Source organism: Zalophus californianus, chromosome 11 (assembly GCF_009762305.2).
Source record: "Zalophus californianus isolate mZalCal1 chromosome 11, mZalCal1.pri.v2, whole genome shotgun sequence".
NCBI classification, from domain to species: domain Eukaryota; kingdom Metazoa; phylum Chordata; class Mammalia; order Carnivora; family Otariidae; genus Zalophus; species Zalophus californianus.
Window position 1 is genome coordinate 54,628,135 of NC_045605.1, and position 22,704 is coordinate 54,650,838.

At 39.0% G+C, this 22,704-nt stretch overlaps 1 protein-coding gene across 1 annotated transcript; it reads left to right on the plus strand.

Annotated features, from left to right (window-relative positions):
* Positions 1-455: 455 nt before the first annotated feature.
* On the plus strand, positions 456-22,430 carry CLNS1A (chloride nucleotide-sensitive channel 1A). Its single transcript, XM_027579206.2, has 7 exons — positions 456-698; positions 6,423-6,559; positions 11,968-12,063; positions 12,717-12,824; positions 13,936-14,109; positions 19,053-19,142; positions 21,651-22,430. Exons 1-6 carry the CDS (start codon positions 574-576, stop codon positions 19,118-19,120), a joined length of 708 nt encoding a protein of 235 aa, XP_027435007.1. The 5' UTR covers positions 456-573; the 3' UTR covers positions 19,121-19,142; positions 21,651-22,430.
* The last annotated feature ends 274 nt before the right edge of the window (positions 22,431-22,704 follow it).

Consider the following 22,704-nt stretch of genomic DNA (forward strand, 5'->3'; position numbering starts at 1 on the left):
TGCCCGCCTGAGACGCGGGGACACGCGGCTGCCGCACTGGGGCAGCGTCAGGACCTAGACTGATGGCGGAGGCACGGCCGTTAAGCTGAGATGTGGACAAGCCGGGCTGAGGCCCGCGCAGGTTAGAAGAGCCAGGAACCCATTAGACCTCCGACCTCTAGATAGAGTGCGGTCTTTGATTCCTGTCCAAGGCTCAGGCCTCTGTTTCCTTCTTTGTAGAAAGAGGAATTTATCATTCCTTGTGCCTCCTCTCTCACAGGGTTGCTGTGACGACCCAGAAGTAGGATGACGGAGAGAAAAATTCAGTTATCTCAAGCCCGGAGCCTCAGAAACGGCGAGGAGAAGGGGTCCGGAGCGAGGAGTCACGTGGCCAACGCGGCCAGGGCCGGCCAAGCCTCCGGGGACTCGCCGCCAAACGACTCGTCTCTATGGTGGATGGGGCTCAAATTCCGGTGCGGACTAAGTTGCTCTTCCGGGGTGATTGCCACCGCTTCCGGGGCGGGGTGAGGCTTGCAGCTGGAGTCGCCGTGTTTCAGCTCCCTCCCGGCCTGTGTCTCCGCGCTTGCTGCTGCAATGAGCTTCCTCAAAAGTTTCCCGCCGCCCGGCTCGGCTGAGGGGCTCCGGCAGCAGCAGCCAGAGACCGAGGCTGTGCTGAACGGCAAGGGCCTCGGCACCGGCACACTTTACATCGCTGAGAGGTAAGCGGGGTTCCTGTTTGCCAGTGCCGGCTTCCTGCGCGCAGCCTTCCTCCTGCTGGCGCGAGCTGAGTGGCGGGGCGGGGGCGAGACCGCGATCTCCGGGGCTGCTGCGAGGCTGAGCGCGCGTGCTCCGGGTCGCCTCGGGGAGGCTTCTGCCCGGCCGAAGACTCGATTGTTGTGGCGTCCTCTCCTCCCGAGTCTTCCTCTTTGTCTTCTTCACACGGAGTTCTCTCATGGATTATGCTTTTTACCTGCCTGTTTTCCCGACGTCTGGTGCGTGCGTCGCTCTTTACTCAAGGTTTCGTCGTAAGGTTTTGAGTTTCCAGCCCTGAGTGAGAATCATCGATGTGCCTCTCTTTCCTGTAATAAGGTGCGGGAGGTGTTGCCCTGGGCAAAATATGTAAGTTTAGAGCGGACTGTGGAGGATTTTGAAAGTTTGGTTAAGAAGTATGGTTTTTCTTCTGTAGGTGTGGATGGGGAGAGGAACATCCTCAACCCTACGCAAGCTGAGGTCATATCCAGAGGGACGAGACTGCCATTTCTCCTTTCCCATTTCTCCTTTCCCATTTCTGATTCCCATTTCCATTCCTAGAAGGAATTGCCCTTTTATTTGGCCGCCTGGAGCGCTGTACTTTTACAGTAAGACAGACGTGTCTCAAATTTTATCGTAGTTGTAGGACTCAGGTCCCTATTTCCTTGATACATGGTTCCAGTCATCATCAAGCCCACAATGACACACTGAATCCTTCCCTTCCTTGAAATTTGTCTGACTGCTTTTGTCTACAGCCAGGGAAATTTCTCTCCTTTTAAGAGCTCATGTGATTCCATTGGACCCACACAGAATATCCAGGATGATCTCCCCATTCTGTTGTTAACTGATTAGTGACCTTAATTGCATATACAGGTTTTCTCTTGCCATGTGTCAATATATTCACAGGCTTGACACGGGGTAGGGAGGGTTTGAAGGTCCTGGGGGAGGCAAATTTTTGCCTACCACAGAGGGCACAAAAAAATGTAAAGAACCCCTGGTTTGAGGGAGATCTAAACATTGAGCAAAGCTTAGGCTTTTGACCAATGACTGAGATAGGAAATAGAGATGGGAGGAAAAGCAAGTTGGGGGTGAGGTGCAGATAATGAGTTTGGTCTGGACATATGTGATTAGTTGGACACAAGAGTGTGTATCTTGGAAGAGTGGAATTAAAGGTAGAGATTAGGAAATTATTAGTATAAAGGTTAGCATATACTCATGGGGGATAGGTTAGGTACCCCAGAAGAGAAGAGGGCCAAGGCATATCTACAGTAAGAGGTAGGTTATGGAAGGAGAGACTTGAGAACAGACAAGAGGGAGAAGCAGTCAAAATCTGAAAAGCATCTGTTGGGTAATGACAAGGAGATCTTTAATGATTTTGGGAGAGCAATTTCTTCTAAGTGGTGGAGAGTGCAGCACAGATAGTCCCTACAACCATCCCTTTTTCTTCATAGTTTCTCTGTATATTGACTTTTTCTATAATATCACTACTGTTGGGGAAGGGAGACAAGGCCCTATGTTTGTCTTTTCATTTTGAAAAACTTCAAACCTAAAGAAAAATCTCAAGTGTTGTTAATTAATACACACAAAGATTCATCAGTTGTTAACATTTTACCACAGTTATCTTTTTTCTGAGCTGTTTGAAAGTTGCAGACATGTCCCTTCATCCATAAATACTTTAGCAAAAATCTCCTAAGAACAAGGACATTGTCCTGTATAATCACAATACAGTTATCACACTGAAGAAATACAACTCCTTTTAAGGTCTTACATGTTTAAAAAAATTTCGTATCAACTTTTCACTGAGAAATCTCTTACCTTCTTTTTTTTTAAAGATTTTATTTATTTGACAGAGAGAGACACAGCGAGAGAAGGATCACAAGCAGGGGGAGTGGGAGAGGGAGAAGCAGGCTTCCCGCGGAGCAGGGAGCCCGATGCGGGGCTCGATCCCAGGACCCTGGGATCATGACCTGAGCCGAAGGCAGGCGCTTAATGACTGAGCCACCCAGGTGCCCCAATCTCTTACCTTCTTTAAGAAAATATTTTTGTAAAATATACATACAAAAAGGACTATACATTATATATGGATGATTTAAAGAATTATAATTAAACCAACCCCTGTATGTCCATCATCTAGGTTAAGAATAAAATATTATGGGGCACCTGGGTGGCTCAGTCGTTAAGCGTCTGCCTTTGGTGCAGGTCATGATCCCAGGGTCCTGGGATCGAGCCCCGCGTCTGGCTCCCTGCTCTGTGGGGAGCCTACTTCTCCCTCTTCCACTCCCCCTGCTTGTGTTCCCTCTCTCACTCTCTCTCTCTTTCTCTCTGTCAAATAAATAAATAAAATCTTTTTAAAAAAATAGAATATTATGAGTACCAGGGACAGCTATATTCATCACTCTTTACTCTTTGTTAGCATTACATCCTTGGTCTCTTTCCACTTTTCTTTCCCCAAGCTTTTCCAGGTCTTGATAGAATCAAGGCCTCAACAAACCTGGGATGGTTTCCTAGAGGATATGATAAATGAGTATTAACAGCCAGGTGAATGAGGTGGGGCTAAGGGGAAACATTCTGTTGAGAAGAGACAGGATGCTCAGAGGCAAGGGTGAGAAACAATATTTAGTTTGTGCCAGAATATATAATACACCATATTCATCTGAGGGAATGAGGGGAAAAGAGTGGAAAAATAATAAAGCTGGAAAAGGAGAGAGCTATGTTCCATGAGTTTGGCTTATTGCCCAAAGGCTTTGAGAAAATTATTTTAGGATTTTAGGCAAAGAGAGAATAGGGTCTGATTTAATTTAGGTGGTTTCTCAGATGTGTGGAGAGATACAGAACTCTCAGGCTTATTTTCAAAGTTGAGTTTTCATAGGAAGTTGACTTTGTTACTCAGGTAAGGAACGGATCGGAGGCATGAATCATTCAAAATAGATCATGTGAAATGAATAAAGAGGGTAATTAAATTATATCTTAAGCCAAAGTTAATTTTAAACCAAATAATTAAGCCAACCCAAATTCAAAACCTCTTTTCTCTTTCTGTCCTGTTTTTCACCTCATGCCAGGAATAAGGTATAATGATCATACTTGTTCAAAAGCATTAGAAATTAGCAAAACGTTCCTTTGTATTACTGTCTAATTGTTTTTCCCTTTTGTGACTCATGGCTTCTTTGGGTTGGGTGTAGTTAATTAGATATTTTGGTTTGGGAGGGCTTTTCTTCTAGAATATGTGAAAAATGAGTAGGAACATAGCAATCAGAGTAAGTGTTGCTTTTGAGTGGAACTTGCTTCAGTTCTGTAGAGTGCATATCCATGTCCATGTATAAGGAACTACAGAGCAATTATTACGTGCTTTTTAAAGACCATAGGGGCACATTGGTGGCTCAGTTGGTGAAGTGCCAGACTCTTGATTTGATTTCAGCTGAGGTCACAATCTTGGGGTTGTGAGATGGAGCCGGATCGAGCTCAGCAGGGAGTCTGCTTGGGATTCTCTTTCTCCCTGCCCCTCCCAGGTCTCTCAAATAAATAAATAAATCTTAAAAAAAAAATAAAGACCATAATTTGATAGGCACTGAGTTCATTTTATATTTCAGTTTTTCCATCTTCTAATTGAGTCATTAAAGTTTTGTGGCTCTGGCTATTTGAAATCATTTTGGACACCCAAATTTGGACTCTTAACTTTCTGAGTTGTGATGATGCTGGGACATTTTTGAGATGAGAAAAGGGAGTTTATTTGCTTAAAATAATAGAGTTTTAGTAAAGGACTAGCAATGTTTCTTGGATATGTGAGGACTATTTCATCTCCACATTAAGAAAGCAGTGGACAGAAAAGGCACATATAGCACAATCTAATTACAGTAAGAAAATCTATTTCTTTGGAACTAATGGGGTGAATCATTCTGGAAAATCATTTCTAGAGCTTTTACCTCTTTAAGCTTCTTAAGATTTATCACTTTAAGCCTCCCAGGTTTTCTTTTTCTGTTTTTAATAAACATGTTGAAGGGAAATCCTTGCAGATGACAGTGCATCTTTTCTTGCTTTTGCTTTTTTTAGTGTACAAGTCATTGCATTTTTAGTGTATTTACAGAGTTGTACACATTTTCACCACAATCTAATTCTGCCTTTGCTTTTGATAAGTGAGGGTCATGTATTATATACACTTAATTGTGTTCGCAGACATGAATTTCCTTTAGGGGGACTGAGGTGTTAAGTTCAACCTCTCCTTACATTGAATGTGAATGATCTCAGACTGCTGGGCTGTCATTTTTCTTACCCAAGGGAGTCCTAGGTTCATTAATTGTATTTGTTTTTGCTTGGTTAGAAATGAGACAACCGGGCTTGTTAAAATTGTATCAAAAGTAGAATGATATGGGGGTGTTATTACATTAATTTCTTTTTTTAAATAAAAGTTTATTGAGATAATTCACATAGTATACAATTCAGTAGTCGTTAGTCTATTCACAGAGCTGTGCAACTATCACAATTGATTTTAGAATATATTTTAAAAAATATTTTATTTATTTGAGAGAGAGAGAGAGCACAAGAGGGGGTAGGGGGTAGGGTCAGAGGGAGAAGCAGACTCCCCGCTGAGCAGGGATCCCGATGTGGGACTCGATCCCGGGACTCCGGGATTATGACCTGAGCCTAAGGCAGTCGCTTAACCAACTGAGCCACCCAGGCGCCCTAGAATATTTTCATCACCCCAAAAGAAACCGGCACGCATTAGCAGTCAATCTCTATTTCTCTCTAGCCCTATGCAGCCACTATATTGCATTAACTTTTATCCCATTAACATTTTTTTGTGTGTGGTCTCTTAAGGATCTTTTTGCTACTTTTTTTTTTCCTGCTAAGTGGTGCAGTTCCAGATGGCTGAAGTATTGCCAAAAAATTAGCCAGCCTTTAATCAAAACTCAACATACTGATTTCGGTGATATGTTTCCTTTTATTATACCAATAAAATATTTGCATTTGGCCACTTTTGAAGGAAACCTAGACTTTATTTGTGGCTTTCTTTTAAAGCTGCAGAATAAGTGAAAGGCTTCATAAAGTCTTTCAATGGGATAAATATTGTCTAACTTGTGGTAAGTATGATTACAGCCATTTCACGTGTATGTCATTTAATGTAGGACTTCTGGAGAAATTAGTGACTCCCAAGCATCTATTGCATACTTACATGCTGAGCACTAATGCTAGTGGTTTTGAAGAATGTGAAATAAAGGAATATGACCGGTTCTGTCAAGTAGCTCATATTTTGTCAGGGTACATATGAGATTCATTACCACAGAGTTAAGTGCTAAATGGCCTGTTACTGCGCATAAGTGCAGTTCAGAAAAAGAAGAGATTATTATGGACTGGAGTAATTGGAGGGAGGGCTCAAGGAGGAGCTGGGACTTAACCATTTGAGGAATTGCAAAAGCAAGGCACCTGAAGACATTCCAAATAAGAACCAGCATGGAAGGCATAGAAACACATGTGACTTAGGAAATTGCATTTCAGATTTTTTTGAATTGGTAGCTAGAGGAGAAGAGAACAGAATTGGTTTTAAAGAAAGTTCCTGCAGCTGAATTTTATTATTTTAGGAATATTTCTAAACACTAAGCTTGAATTTATTCACATGCATAAAAGTGTCCAAGTTGAACCTTTAGGATTAAATTAGGATTTAATTTGTTAAAATAATCTGCTTTACACATGTTTTTCAGCCGCCTGTCTTGGTTAGATGGCTCTGGATTAGGATTCTCACTGGAATACCCCACGATTAGCTTGCATGCGGTGTCCAGGGACCTAAATGCCTATCCACGAGAGCATTTGTATGTTATGGTGAATGCCAAATTTGGAGGTATGTATGGTGTAATTTAATCTTGAGCTTCCTTTGGTGGAATATTAAATATCATATATTTAAAAAGCAGCTTTTGATCATAAAGTAATATTCAAGCTATTGACCTCTTTTGGATAATAGTTTATTAAGCAAAATTTCAACTCAGTAAAATAATTTGGACACTGCTTTTTGCTTTCTGTATATATTTGCACTTAAAATTATTCAGTTATTGTGGATTTATGTTTCTACTTTTTCCTGTTGCATTGAATTGTTTATTCTTTTTGTAAAGGCATTTATATTTGGCACCCTTAGAAGCTTGGATCAGTATACTTTGTGCTTCCGAGAGTTTAGTGTAGAACCTGTTTTTTTGTTTCGTTTTATTAGAAAAGTGGTTCTCAGTTGGGGACAGTGTTGTGTCTCCCCCCCCCCCCGCCCCCGCCTTAGGCAGTAACATTTCGATTGTCATGACTGGAAGGGGCATAGAATGCTACTGGCATCTCATAGTTAGAGGCCAGAGATGCTACTTAACATCCCATAAGGCAGAGGACAGCCTCCCACAGTCAGGAATTACCCAGTCCAAATGTCAGTAGTGCCAAGGTTGAGAAACCCTGTGGTACAAGATTCCCAAGTTTTTTGCTATTCAAATAATTAGAAAGATTCATAAAAATCTAGTGAAAGTGATGAAAGAAGGGGTAAGAAAGAGAAAAAAAAATCCATTTTGAGGTTGTTGACAATGGGTTGTGTAGGAATTCCAAATGAGAACTTAGGTACAAAATTAAAACTTGTGTTTAATTTTTGAAAGCATGACTAAATGAGAAGTTTTTCCTGTATTGTGTTAGTTTAATATGCTCAACTTTTGTAAAATGCAGGACTTTGTGACTGAAAGGACAATTTGTTACACTTTTACAGTTCAGTAAAAGCACAAGTTCATGTGCTTTTAAAATAATGGGTTGCCTTTCTCTGAAATAGTGTATAAGAGACAGTCCCATGAATTTACCTGTTAAGCTATTGCTCCTCCAATTTAGTATTTTAATATGATTTCAGATATAAGATGACCACTTATAATTAGTGTGACATTAATTATCTAATAGCTTTTAGGGCTTTTGGCAAGCCCTGTCTTATCAGCCCTGCCTGATTCAGCTATCTGAAAATATTTTTGTTATAAGATTTCAAACACTTGCCATTGGAAAAAGTGCAAAGATAGATAATCTAATGAAATTTGAAAGAGAGGGTAAGGAAAAGAAAAAGCTGTTGACCCTGGGTTGTAGTAAGACTTCCAAATGAGGAGGTATTGGGCACAAAGTTCACTTTCCAAGTAGGTGCAACTCTGATTTTATAACCAAGATTATTATATTTCATGTTTAGTTTAAGCCATTCATTCATAGAATTGCAAAGACTTAGAGGTGACCTTGCCAGTCATTTCCAAATCCTGGTGTGAAATGCCCATAGATAGTGGAGAGCATTAGCTTTGGCCAAAGGTGTATGTCAAAAAATTAGGTTAGAGAGGTAGGGCTTCAATAAAGCTAGCTAAAGAGAAAAACACATTGTTGGATGAGACTGTCATTAACTTGGTAAGCAAGTTATTTTCGTCTCTCTCAGCCTCAATTTCATCCAGAAAAATGAGGGGATTGTAGTAGTCTTTAGTTCTTAAACCTGGCTGTACAGTAGAAACACCTGGGGAGCTTGTTAAAAATACAAATACCAGGAGTCCCAAACTAGGCAGTAAGGATTCAGTAGGTTTGGGATAGCTATTTTAAATGTTTGCTCTATATGATTATTTTCCTGAAATTAATGGGACTGTGATTAATTCTTTCTTACTAAACTAAGTCAGACTTCACTATCTTACTAAGAAGTAGAATCCTCCTGGGTCACATTTATGTAGTAGTTCTCCAGTTCCGTTTATGTGGGATTCAACTCTTATAAGTTACATGTGTTTGGATCCTGTTTTCCCAGTCTTTGTTCCTCTCATTCTGATTCTCCAAGCTTCAGATGTTTGTTTCTCTTTGGAACCTCCATAAACCTTATTAAAGTGGACTTTCAGCTTATAGTTGAGGATATTAGATTATTTTTAAAATAACTAAAAACTTATTCCCACTGTTGAAAATTTAGAAAGGTTTAGAGACTGAAAATACGGCAGATACTATGATCTAGCATGAGATGATGAGTGTTGGTCATGGTTGTGTTTTTTTCTTACTTGCAAAAATACTGTATTGCATTTATATTTCTTGCCTTAAGGTAGATTCCTGGGGTATAAAACAGATTGTTATAATTGTTACTTCTAGGGAGAGGAACTAGAGTGGTAGGGGCTTTTTCCTTGGACTACATCTACACTCTTTCAATTATATTTATACCAGCATATATTACTTATAATATAAAAAGTAATGTTCATTCATTTATAGAATAATAGTTCTAATATACCATTTTGTTTTTTAAAACACTGAAAAAGTTTGGTAATACCATAATGTATTCAATTCAACTGTTCAGAGTTATTTAGAATTCTCCAGTTTTTTGTATTATTTCACTTGTTTACAGAGGACAGTATAACAATGTAACTGTATAACAGCAACAGGACAAAAAAAGTCCTGTGAAATCTGTGATTTAAAATTGTTAATACTGGGCATTTAAAATTTTTTCCTTTTTTGCTTATCTGTATTTTTTCATTCTATATTCAACTTGTATAACTTAGGAAAAAAAAGCATTTAGATACCCCCTATAATTGATTCCTATGAGTAGAATTGCTGCTTTAAAGGTACTACTTTTAAAGCTCTTAACATATATTGTCAAATTGCTTTCCAGAAAGTGTATATCAGTTTACACTTTCAATAATAGTATAAGAATCTTTCTTTTTTTTTTTTAAAGACTTTATTTATTTATTTGAGAGAATGAGAGAGAGCATGAGAGGGGAGAGGGTCAGAGGGAGAAGCAGACTCCCTGCTGAGCAGGGAGCCCGATGTGGGACTCGATCCCGGGACTCCAGGATCATGACCTGAGCTGAAGGCAGTTGCTTAACCAACTGAGCCACCCAGGCGCCCTAGTATAAGAATCTTTCTACCTTATTTTCATCTGCATGAAATGCCCATACCAGGGATCATACCGCACATCAGTAATTTTTTCTCTTTTTGACATTTTTTTTATTATGTTATGTTAATCACCATACATTACATCATTAGTTTTTCATGTACTGTTCCATGATTCATTGTTTGCGTATAACACCCAGTGCTCCATGCAGAACGTGCCCTCTTTAATATCCATCACCAGGCTAACCCATCCCCCCACCCCCCTCCCCTCTAGAACCCTCAGTTTGTTTCTCAGAGTCCATAGCCTCTCATGGTTTGTCTCCCCCTCTGATTCCCCCCCTTCATTCTTCCCCTCCTGCTATCTTCTTCTTCTTTTTTTAAACATATAAAGTATTATTTGTTTCAGAGGTACAGGTCTGTGATTCAACAGTCTTACACAATTCACAGCGCTCTAAGATTTTATTTTATTTTATTTTTTTAAGATTTTATTTATTTATTTGACAGAGACAGAGATAGCTAGAGTAGGAACACAAGCAGGGCGAGTGGGAGAGGGAGAAGCAGGCTTCTCGCGGAGCAGGGAGCCCGATGTGGGGCTCAATCCCAGGACCCTGGGATCATGACCTGAGCCGAAGGCAGATGCCTAACGACTAAGCCACCCAGGCATCCTCTAAGATTTTATTTTTAAGTAATCACGGGTACCCAAGGACTTGAACTTAGAACTCTAAGAGCAGGAGTCTCATTCTCTACTGACTGAGCCAGCCAGGCACCCCTAAAAGTTTTATTTTTTAAGTAATCTCTACATCCATTGTGGGGCTCAAAGTTAAAATCCCGAGATCAAGAGTCAGTGTCCTCTACTAACTGAGTCAGCCAGGTGCTCTGACCTGGTTTTTTAAAATTATGAAATAATTCAAACGTTGAAAGGTACAGAGAGTAATAAAAAATTTTCATTAATCATTATCTAGCATAAATTCTAACATTTTTTTCATGGTTACTCTAGTTAGAAATAAACTAAATTTTTTTCATAGTTACTCTAGAAATAAAACTGGGGGTGCCTGGGTAGCTCAGTCAAAGTGTCCGACCCTTGATTTCTGCTCAGGTCATGATCTGAGGGTCCTCAGATGGAGCCGTGTGTCTGGCTCTGCGCTCAGCGGGGAGTCTGCTTGAGATTCTTTCTGTCCCTCTCCCTCTGCCTCTCCTCCCCGCTCACTCGCTCTCTCTTTCTAAAATAAATAAATCTTAAAAAAAAAAAAAAAACTGTATCAGTACTGTTAATCCTTTTCATACCTTTCCCATTTTGTTTCATATTTTATCTCCAAAGTTAAACATTATCCTAAAGGCAATATGTGTCCTTCCCATCTAAGCTTTTAGATTTTTACTGAATATGTATAAATCCATAAGCAATATAATGGTTTTGTTTTGTGTTAAACTTTTAATATGTAAGTGGTATTATTTATATATATTCTTTTTTTTTTAAGATTTTATTTATTTATTTGACAGAGATAGAGATACCGACAGCAGGAACACAAGCAGGGGGAGTGGGAGAGGGAGAAGCAGGCTTCCCACTGAGCAAGGAGCCAGATATAGGGCTCAATCCCAGGACTATGGGATCACGACCTGAGCCGAAGGCAGATGCCCAACGACTGAGCCACCCAGGCGCCCCTATTTATATATATTCTGCAATTAGTTTTTTCACTCAGTTACATTTTTTAATCTATGAGTTTTGATACATATAAATATTTGTTCCTTTTTAACTGCTGTCTATAAAACATAATATGATCGGGTTACAATACATGTTTCCTTTTTTTAAATTAACATTAATTTTTAAAATTTTTGTGAGTATTTCAGTAAACATGTATAAACTTCTTATGTACATAATAAATATAGAGATGAGGAATTGCTGCGTATTAGGATATGCACACCTCCAGAATACTTGTGGCAGTTCCTGCTTCCACTGTGCTAGTTCTCTTCATTGAACATTTGTATTTTTTTCTTGCCTACAGACTTTGGCAATTTATCTGTTGGGTTTGCTAACTTTTATGGGCCTTAGTTTTCTCATCTGTAAATTATTGGTGATAAATCACATCAGCGGTTTACAAACTGCTACTGAACCCCTTGTTTCATGGTAAAAGGTAAGAGAGACAGATGACAGTGGAACTGTACTTGTTAGAGGCCTAACTGTTTGGGTTTCTTCACCCCCACCACAACTTCAAAGGGGGCTTGGAATCCCTAGGGCTCAGTGAAAGTCCACAGTCTTTTTTAGCTCTAAAATTACCATGTTCTTATAATTTGAAGTAAAAACTGTATTGCAGTATTTAGATAGGTCAATAAGCATCCTTTATGAAATTATTTTAGGCTGCTTTTTTTCCAAAACAAAAAACATCATTTAAAAAGTTATTTTTATTCCCTTCCTAGAGGAATCAAAAGATTCTGTTGGTGAAGAAGAAGACAGTGATGATGATGTTGAACCTATTGCTGAATTCAGATTTGTGCCTAGTGATAAATCAGCATGTGAGTATTCTATAGAATTGATTCCTTTCCCTTTATGTACCAAGCACCCCCCCACCCCCCACACTTTACCGTTATCCTCATTACCTTCTGTTCCGTTGCTTTTTCTTCATTCTAACATCTGTCATATCGTTGAGGACCAGATACCTGTTAATATCAAAGATTGTCAGTGTGGTGAGAGTATAGGAGACTATGTTATTTGGTGTATTTTGTGAATAAAGAGATCTGGTTATTTTTACTGACTTGATGCTGTTGACTTTGAATCTTACCAGATAGAGGGCAAGGGTCATGGCAGTTCTAAAGTGGAAGATGCCAGGATAGCTGGAAAAGAGTCCTATCAACTAAAAGGGGCTCCGCCCTGATACCAGCAGTCTGACCAAGACCCTGACTCTTTTTCTCAGAAAATCCAGCCAGGCATGAAGAGATCTCAACATTATCTTAAAATGAACTGTTATTATTTTGTGACTTGTCCATTGCCATCAAGTACTTCTCAAGATTGATTCTCCTTGGAATTTAGCAGGTTTTGTAAATACTGTGACTCTGGTATATTTCTTGTCTACTCATTGAATTTATTTGTACTGGTGGTTATATTATTAAATTTTTATTCTACACGGGCCAGAAAAGAATGTTCATTACCATTTAACTTCCTTGTTCAGTGGAGGCAATGTTTACTGCAATGTGTGAATGCCAGGCTTTGCATCCTGATCCTGAGGATGAAGATTCAGATGATTATGATGGAGAAGAATATGATGTGGAAGCAAATGGTTAGTGAAACGGATTTTTTTAAATGTGTGTGTGTTTCATTTTAAGCACTTATTTGTACTAAAGGTATGGGATTATGGTTCTTTATATCTCTATTAAATACTCATAGTGTGGTTATTAATAAAAGTGAATGGCACAATTCATGTCTAAGCCAAACTGGAAAAATAGTTGGACTTTCCAAGCTTGAAGGTAAAAAGTAGATGTTATTGTGAGCAGAAAATGGATAGAGATAAATGGAAGGGAAGAAAACAATGGATGAGAAAGTGGGTGGTTGGGAGAATCTTTTAAGTTGATGCAGCTGCTCCTAGAGAACAAAACCTTCTCCCTCCACCACTTGAAATCTTTATCATCTACATCTTTACTTAACATAATCCTTCAGACAACTCACTACCAAAGTCATTTTCTCCCCCCAGAACCATACTTCATTTATCTAAGATTATTTCTCTTTGCCTCCCCCAGACCAGAATACTGTCACTAACCTGGTAGAGTCTTATAACTTGAAGTGCCTGCTCTTCTCTTTTCTTCTTCCCACTGCTCTCATGTCCACCGATCTCGCTGTCCAAATTCCTTTCCTCCATATGTACCTACTTCCTGGCCTGAGACAAATTCGGTTCTGGAATTCTCCTTCATATATCTAAATACATTCTCATTTCCGCTGAGATTTTTGAATGTATTTTTTTATCCTTTTTATATTTTCTAGAATTTCTGAGTTTTTAAAAGGATCATGTATTTTAATCCAAAAAAAACATCAGTACAAATTAGTATCAAATTAATTTGCACTCACCTGTAAAATTCCCAGCTTGGGATGACATAAGACTTGCTGACCTTAGGTACACCCTCTCTTCCTTTTAGTCCCTGGACATTTGATTTTTTGAGAATTGCTGTTTACTGGCTCATTATCTTTTGGAATCCCTTCTCATTCTAGAGGGTAGAGACATTTTCTTTCTGTCTTTATTTTCAACAGATGACCTACATCTGTGTATTAAATGAATATTGAAAAATATTTTCCTGGAAGCCTTTTTAAACTGTACCTTATCTTCGGTAAATGCATTATTGATTATCCATGTTTTTCTAATTGCTTTAAAATAGCTTAAAAGCATTTTATTTGTTTAGAACAAGGGCAGGGAGACATCCCTACATTTTATACCTATGAAGAAGGATTATCCCATTTAACAGCAGAAGGCCAAGCCACATTGGAGAGATTAGAAGGAATGCTTTCTCAGTCTGTGAGCAGCCAATATAACATGGCTGGAGTCCGGACAGAAGATTCGATAAGAGATTATGAAGGTGAGTATCCTTTCTTTCAGTGTGAGCGGTCAGATGGTCCTTGGGCAACAAGGGAAGTCAGGGAGATAGATACATATACATAGATATATGTATGTATGTTCTTTTGGAAACTCTTAAGACAGAGAAATCTCAGAATTAACTCTTACAGTGTAGGAAGCAAATGTAGAATTATATAGAATGGGAATTCTCATGAAACTTTGTTTTTTTTTTTTTTACTTTTTTCCCTCAACTACAAAAACAGTGTGTTCACAATCAAATTTTTTAAATGGGCACAGGCAAAGAAGAAATGAAAAATCAAGTGTAATTATAATTGGAAGACCTCTATTAATTTTTCTACTGCATATCTTTCCAGTCTTTTTGTTTGTTTGCTTATGTGTGTGTGTGTGTATGTATCTATGCTGCTGTTTTTATTTTTAAAATGAATTCCTACATGATTATATGTAAAACTAGGATAGTCAGTTGATTAAAAGGGCTAGAAAGCATTCAAGAAACTTGGGTTCTTGTTTTGTGACACACTTCTGGACCTTAAACAAGTGGCTTTCAAATTTGCTTCATTTGTCTCCACTCTGTAGGCTTCTTTGTAAATATTTCCCCTGTGAGACTGGTTTGCTTTTCTGAGTATCCTATTTCAGTCAGAATGTTGAAGTATTCTTTTGACTCAGCCTTTACTTCTTATTCCTTGCTCTAGTGCAATACTAGATTTTTTCATTTAAATGACTTTCACATTTCCTTGCTGTTACTGCTGCTATCCTTCAACCTTAGGCCCTTGTCTTCTCACACTGGATTTACAATAGTAATTTTTTGCCTCAATCATTCCTGCCTCCAGCTCACTGTTCCATCTTAATCTTCTGAGAACACTCTGTGGTTACCCCTATATAGGGATGTCCCCTCAGTGATTGCCTGATAATCACCATATAAAGTTCTAACTCTGAAGAGACAACCTTGCCTTTGCCACAGATATCTCTCATCTTTTTCTACTACTCTAAATAGAACATTCAGGTACTGCTCTTATGTGCCAGACCCTGATTTAAGCATATTACACATAAGTACTCATTTAATCCTTCCAAGAATGTTCTGTGGTAAATGTTATTTGATCCCTGTTTTACAGATGAAGAAACTGAAGCACAGAAAGATCATATAACTTGCTTGAGGTCAAATAGCTAATAAGTGGTGAGAAGATTAAATGAGCTGATATGCAAAAAAAAATACCATATAAAAGTGTCATAAGCATATAAGCACTTCTTGCATCTTACGTGTATTTAATATATACTAGTATTTTATGTTGCTATAGTCTTACCACTTCTAATTTTTAGAGATGCAGAATGTTCTTAAAGAGGGTTCCCATAGTTTTTCATTTTTTTGTTAAAAGATTTAGTTGATTAATTTATTTGAAAGAGAGAGCATGTAAGCGGGGGAGGGACAGAAGGGGAGAGGGAAAGAATCTCAAGCAGACTCTGCACTGAGTGTGGAGCCCAATGTGGGGCTTGATCTCAGGACACTGAGATCATGACCTGAGCCAAAACCAAGAGTCAGACGCTTAACCAACTGAGCCACTCAGGCACCCCTGGTTTTTCTTTTATTGGGCAATATAAATTTCTGTCATAATGCTGTGATCAATATCCTCATGCACACAGCATGTTGACCTGGGGGTTATTTATTAGAGAGCATGAGCAGGGTGAGGGGCAGAGGAAGAGGGAGAGAATTTCATGCAGACTCCCCACTGAGCAGGGAGCCCAATGCGGGGCTTGATCCTGAGAGCATGACCTGAGCTGAAGACAGATGCCTAACCAGCTGAGCCACCCAGGCGCCCCAGTCCTGGGATATTTTAATTTGGAAAAGTTTAGGCTTTGTGTCACACTGTTATTCCTTGTATATCCTCTCTATTTTAAGTCCTAGTTGGTGAGCCTATAACATAGGCTATAGGATGAGATGGCTCAGATGATCTCTAGTGTACTACCAAACTCTTAGCTGAAAGAATTCAAGATGGTACCTTCTTTTTATTACAGTGATTGATGGGAGAGTGTCCTTGGACATTGAAAAGCCTTTCTTCACTGAAGAGTTTTTTTTTTAATTGTAAAATTCCTTGTTTAATGCTTTATAGCAAATGATTTTAAGATCACAAACACTTTTTGCTAGAGATTTTTAGACTTTTATTCCTAAGCCTTATTAGCATATTGAGAGTTGCCTATATATGAAACTTTTTCAGCCTATACCCTTCCCCATCTTCTAAAGTCCTAAGTACCCATGTCACTCTTTTTGCCATTGATTTATTTGTTTTGACCTGTGCATTTTTTTAAAATTTATTTTTAAAATTTTTTAACAGGCCAAAAATTGTTTATGTTTAAGGTATGCCAGATGATGTTTTCATATACATAGTGAAATAATTACTACAGTCAAGTCAATTAACATATCCATCTCTTCACATAGTTACCCGTTTTTTTGTGGTAGAGCACCTAAGATCTGCTGTCTTGGCAAATTTCAATCTTTTTGCCATTTAAATACATCCTATTGCAGTTCTTTCTGCCCAAGTCCTGCTCCCCATGCTTTAATAAAACCATCTTTTTTGCACTGAAAAACAAACACCCTATCTCCTTGTGGTATTTCAGTGCTTCATGTGCTTATTTATGTAAGAACTGTTTATTGAGCTACTATGCTACAGAGAATATAGCAGTGCCCAAGTAAGATGAGATTACTGTCTTCATATCAATGGCATTCTTGTGTAGAGAAAAATAAATTAACTAATTAGGCAGTACATTGTTGATACAGCACTGAGATATAGGGGAAGCTTGAGAAGCTATGGAATCGGAGGCTGGACTCTTCACCCAGCCTGGATAGTCAGAGATTCAAGCTTCATGGAGTAAGTGACAGATGTCACTTACTGGGGTGAAGGGGGATTACATACAGGTTGGGGAGAGAGGCAGGTAACATGATCAGCCATGTGCAGAACTTCAAGAGACCATTCGACTTTGGGGGACTGAAAGTAGTTCATTATGTCTGGAACTCTGAGTATGAAGGGTAGTTATTACAGCACCACATAAAGGTGGAGTAGTGAACTGGTTGTATCTTAATGGAACTTGAAAGCTGTTTTAAAGAATTTCAGTGTTATGCTTAGGCCAATGAGAATGTGAAATGAAGAATTTTTAGTTTGATTAGTGTTTCAGAAGATGACCCTGGCTGTGATAATGGAAAATTGATTGCAGAGGGAAATATTGGAGGATAGAAGAGAAACTTTTTTTTTTTTTTTAAGATTTTACCTATATATTTGAGAGAGAGAGAGGGGAGGGGCAGAGAAGCAGACTCCCTGCTGAGCAGGGATCCCAGCCTGCTGGGATCATGACCTGAGCTGAAGGCAGACACTTAATGGACTGAGCCTTCCAGGCGCCCCAAAGAGAAACTCTGTTAAATAAGTTATGATTTAAATTAGATGAGAGATCATGGCCTGCACTTGGTAGTGGCAGTGAATGTTAAAGACTTAACAGATTTGAGAGATGTTTGAGAGAAGCAACAGAAGTTAGAGATGTGGTAGGGGTTTCTGAATTGGACAGGTGAGAGGTATCCTTTAGTAAGAATGTTAGGGTAGAGAAACCTTTTTTTTTTTTTTTTGACAGAGAGAGACACAGCAAGAGAGGGAACACAAGCAGGGGGAGTGGGAGAGGGAGAAGCAGGCTTCCTGCGGAGCAGAGAGCCCGATGTGGGGCTCGATCCCAGGACCCTGGGATCATGACCTGAGCCGAAGGCAGATGCTTAACTGAGCCACTCAGGCGCCCCCCGCCCCTCCGTTTTGTTTTGTTTTTTTAAAGTAGGCTCCGCACCTAATGTGGGGCTTGAACTCTCGACCCTGAGATTGAATCACATGCTTTACCAACTGAACCAGTCAGGTGCTCCAAGAGAAGCATTTCTGTGTGGAAAGATGATGTGTTACATTTGCACGCCCTGCTGCATGTCCAGGTGGAGTACTAGGGGGCTCAGGCAGAAGCCTGTTGTGGGTTAAAGAGTTGAAGGTGAATGGGAGGTGCCAAAATGGAGAAAGCAGCTCTAAACAGCTTTTCCAAAGGGCTTTTTTTCCTTGTCTCTCCCTACACACACACACACACGCGCGCGCGCGCGGTTTATTTTCCTTGTCTCTCCCTACACACACACACACGCACACACGCACACACACAACACGGTTTTTTCCCCCTATGAAATGAGAAAAACAGATAAGCAAGAACCTCACTTTACTTATTTTGTCTTTTCTCAGAATTATGTAGTCAGCTTTGTGAGGATAGGACTTTTATACCTTTAAAAATGAAAATAATGGGGCACCTGGGTGGCTCAGTTGGTGAAGTGTCTGCCTTCAGCTCAGGTTGTGATCTCTGGGTCTTGGGATCGAGCCCCAGGTTGGGCTCCCCATTCAGTGGGAAGTCTGCTTCTCCCTCTACCCCTCCCCTCTGCTCATGCTCTCTCTCTTCTTCGTTCTCAAATAAATAAATTATATCTTAATAATAATAATGATAATGTCACACAGTAAATACCCAGCACAGTTCTCTGAAGAGTGAACAGTTGATGCTAACTACATTAAAAACTTTTTTTTGTTTTAATTTTTTCTTTATTAACGGAACACATAACTGAGTTTTCTTCCCATCACTTTAGAATCATTTCGTTTCTGAGCAAGATGAACAGCATCTGTATGCTCAGAGCACATATCAAACCCTCTACTACATTAAAAACTTCTTAGTGTTGAGGTTGAGAATTTATAAAGTAAACGTTAAAATGTACAGGTGGCATTTTTCTTTTTTGGTTTGTTCCTTGTTACTTTTTCACAAGAGAAAGAAATAGCAACTGTGACCAACAGAGGGCACCAGCTTTCTTCTGCTTGATGAATAGGTTGACCCTTTACCTATCTGAAGAGCTCAGTAGACTGTTGCTCAGCAGTTGATTTTTTTTTTTTTTTTTTTTTTAAGATGGGATGGAGGTAGACACTACACCAACGGTTGCTGGACAGTTTGAGGATGCAGATGTTGATCACTGAAAATGATTTATGCTGCTGTGGGGTGAGTATTTTATTTTCTTCCTTGTCATTGAATTTGAAAATCATGTGAAATAATTTTTATTTTCAGGAGAACTCTATATAATTAGCAGTTTGGAAAAATGTTAAGTTACCCATTTCTGAAATTATTGAGACTTATGTGGTTTTTTTCCCCCTAAGGAGTCAAGGTCTGCAAACAGTGATGTTCAGGTTAACATTTACTGAGCACTTATACATGTTAAGAGCTGGGTTAGACATTGGGCAGTGCTAGGCATTGAGGCATGAAAGAATAAGACACACCCATCTTAAGTGAACTCAGGAGGTGGACATTAGCCCATTACTCAGAAATGGGCTCCCTGGTTGGCTCAGGTGGGAGCAGCAGAGCCTGAGATCATCTCCTGTTCTGCTCTTGAGTCACCTTTTCCACTTGTGGTGTTTGAAACCTAACATGTTCATCAGAAAACACAAAGCAGAGATTTGCTGCTATTCAGTTTAGGGAGGAAGTGGTAATTCCAAACTGCATCTAAGCCTTTAATTTAATCATAATCCTTTTTTTTTTTTTTAAGATTTATTTATTTGAGAGAGAGAGAGCAAGAGCAGGGGGGGCGGTAGAGGAAGAGGGAGAAGCAGACTTCCCGCTGAGCAGGGAGCCCGATATGGGGCTCCATCCCAGGGCCCTGGGATCATGACCTGAGCTGAAGGCAATCACTTAATCAACTGAGCCACCCAAGCACCCCTAATTTCATCATTATCTTGTATTGGCTTCCCTCCTTCTGAAAATAATGGAGGACCAAGGTCCTGGGCACCTTAGTGTTCAAGCCCAGTTTGCCAAACCGTAAGGCCATGCACACTTCTCCAAAAGCTATCATTTCCCAAGTTGCTTCATTCCTGCTTTCTTGACTGACATAAGAGCTCACAGCCAGTTTTCCCTGACACATTCTTGTGAGCTTTGCCTAAAGTTTGTCCCTGACGTTGCTGCATGTTATCCTGAGAAATAAATTGTTCTTTGCCAGCTTGAGTATCTCAGCTGTATGTTTGATAATAACTGAGGGTTATGTTGTTAGTTCATACCACCTAGAGCTCTAGGACTAGTAGTCCTAGTTGGTCTTCCTTTATGAGCTATAAGATTTTTACTTTGTTAAAATTGTTGTCCCTCTTTCCCCTCTACAGTGTCCTCCTACTTCTGACCTGGTAGCATTTTCTTGAATACTGGCTGTCTTCCAGTCTTTGAGATGTTACTTATGCCCAGGTCCTTTATTTTAAAGCATAGTAATAGTGTGGCAAGATTTATATATTTTGGCTTGACTCTTATACTATTGTGAGTCATCCAGTTGGGTTATGAGATCCCTCCTTTTTCCAAGTTCCATTTACCTTCCAAATTGTTGCCATGTGAATGTGTAACATTTCTTCTTACTCTAACCATGAAAAATGATAATGAATCTCTGTTTTCCTTTCAGGTGCTGCCAGTGGAACTATCAGAGAATAATCTCTTAGAGTTCGGGGATTTATATTTCTTGCTTTAAATATTTAATTTTTATTTCCACAGCATTTATTTCTGTCATTGTAGCCATATAGTCTAAAACCAGCATTGTCTCTTCTGTAATTAGCTAAAATTACATGTTCATATTGCTGCAGCTCTGTTAGCTTTAATTTTCAGATCTTATAGTTCCAGATATTAGTACTTCACTCTTATACTGTATGGGAAATCTTTTGGTGCCAACTTAAGTCTTCTTCCCTTCTCACTTTCCTGCTTATCATGTTCTTTATAGCATGTTGACTTTTTCAGTTCAGTAATACTTAGTAACTTTTATTGAAACTGGAAAACATTTTTTGATCTTCTGGCTTTTACGTATTTCTTCTTGAAAAATAGACTATTCAGAGAATATCCACCACTGTATTAATAAGGATTCTGAGAAACGCATTTGTTGTGTCACTAATGGTTACACAGATGAGATGTTACTGCAGTTCACTGGTGAGAATTCTTAGGATTCTTTGTAATGTAATTTTATGGTGAAATAATCATAAAATAACCACAAGCTTTCTAATGAGCTGATGATTTGTTTTCTATTCATTTTATGCTACAGCTGGAGCAGAGAGCTATTTTGTTCATAAAGTTTATACAAGTTATTCATCTGGATAATTGACCTGAATTCCAAACAATGTCTTTAAATTTTTAATCATTTTAAATTGTTTTTGCCTTTAAGGAATGAAGAAGGAATAATTAGAGTGTTTATGCAACCATTAATGATTTCAAGATAATGGAACTAGGACCTCTCGGTGCAGGAGATGGGGTGGAGTCAAGGCACAGGAGTGGTAGAATCACAGCTCTACCACATACCGGCTTCTGTGCCTTTGGAGAAGGCACATAACTTCTTTAATCCTCAGTTTCCTCATTTGAAAATGGGGTTGATAAACTACCTGGCAGGATTGTTGCAAAGACTCAGATATATATCTAAGTTCTCTGGCACTCTTGACTAGGCATTCAATAAATAATAGCTATTATTATAAACACTGTAAATCTTCTGTTTTTCAGATTCTGCTCATAACTAGGAAAGAACTTGGTGCCTCTTCTACTGTGGAGTGGGTGTTGATGAAGTCTTTTTCCTTCTCCAAAATTTACCTGAACCGGTTCTTTTTTGAGACAGACTATACTGAGAGAAAAAGTTGTCACCAGCAGAAGAAACTATGACCTTTATTAACAAAGGTGAATTAACCAGGAGGGTATTTGTAGTTTATCACCTACTCCAAAATGTCTGTGTATAGGTGCCCTCTGATTAGGCCTATAGTTCCAGCCTTCACCATACGCATCTTCTGTAACCTGGCAGGCCTACCTGAGAATGCGTAGGTGCTTGAAGACATAAGTAGACTGGATGGGAAGGAGGGAGGCTGAATCTAAAATAAACCCTTTTAGAGGCTAAGGGTCCCATTACCCCTTAAAAAGAAGGACAAAGAGATCTCAGAGAAATCTTGGCCTCTGCTCGTTCTTCACAGGGGTAAGGGTTTTTTTTTTTTTTTTTTTTTTTTTTACTAATTTGGGACCCAGATTAATTAATTCAGGCATCTTTAGGGAGCCTCTTGGGAAATATCCTAGCCATGTGAAATACCACTAACACGGATGCATCTGACTAGCTTTTACTCCTTTCACCATGTTTCACCAGTCTGTTTTGTTATAACCCCTTAGGTTATATCCTTTAATTTCTAACCTCTTAGGTCGGTTTCCATAACAAGTGAAATTGGGATGAAATCCTCAGAGTGCTTCAATGATAATTGTTTTGTCTTTGTAATAGTTTAACAAATAAATCTAGGTTTTCTATATTGTGCTCTCATTCTTGACTGAAACCATTAATGAGAAAAAATTTTTTCATTAAGACTGTCAGAAAACGAGTCTTGTTCGTTTATTTTTGTTTGACTTTTGAGAATATGAACATGAAATGAGTAAGAAAATGTATAGTTAGAGTTTCTGGCAAATTTTTAGTAGGGCAAGGATTTAATACATTTCAAGGGATTTCTGCTTCTTTCACTTGGATCAGGAATAATTTCTTACAACCCTCGATTTTAGTTTTCACAGACACCAGGGTATTTGTAAG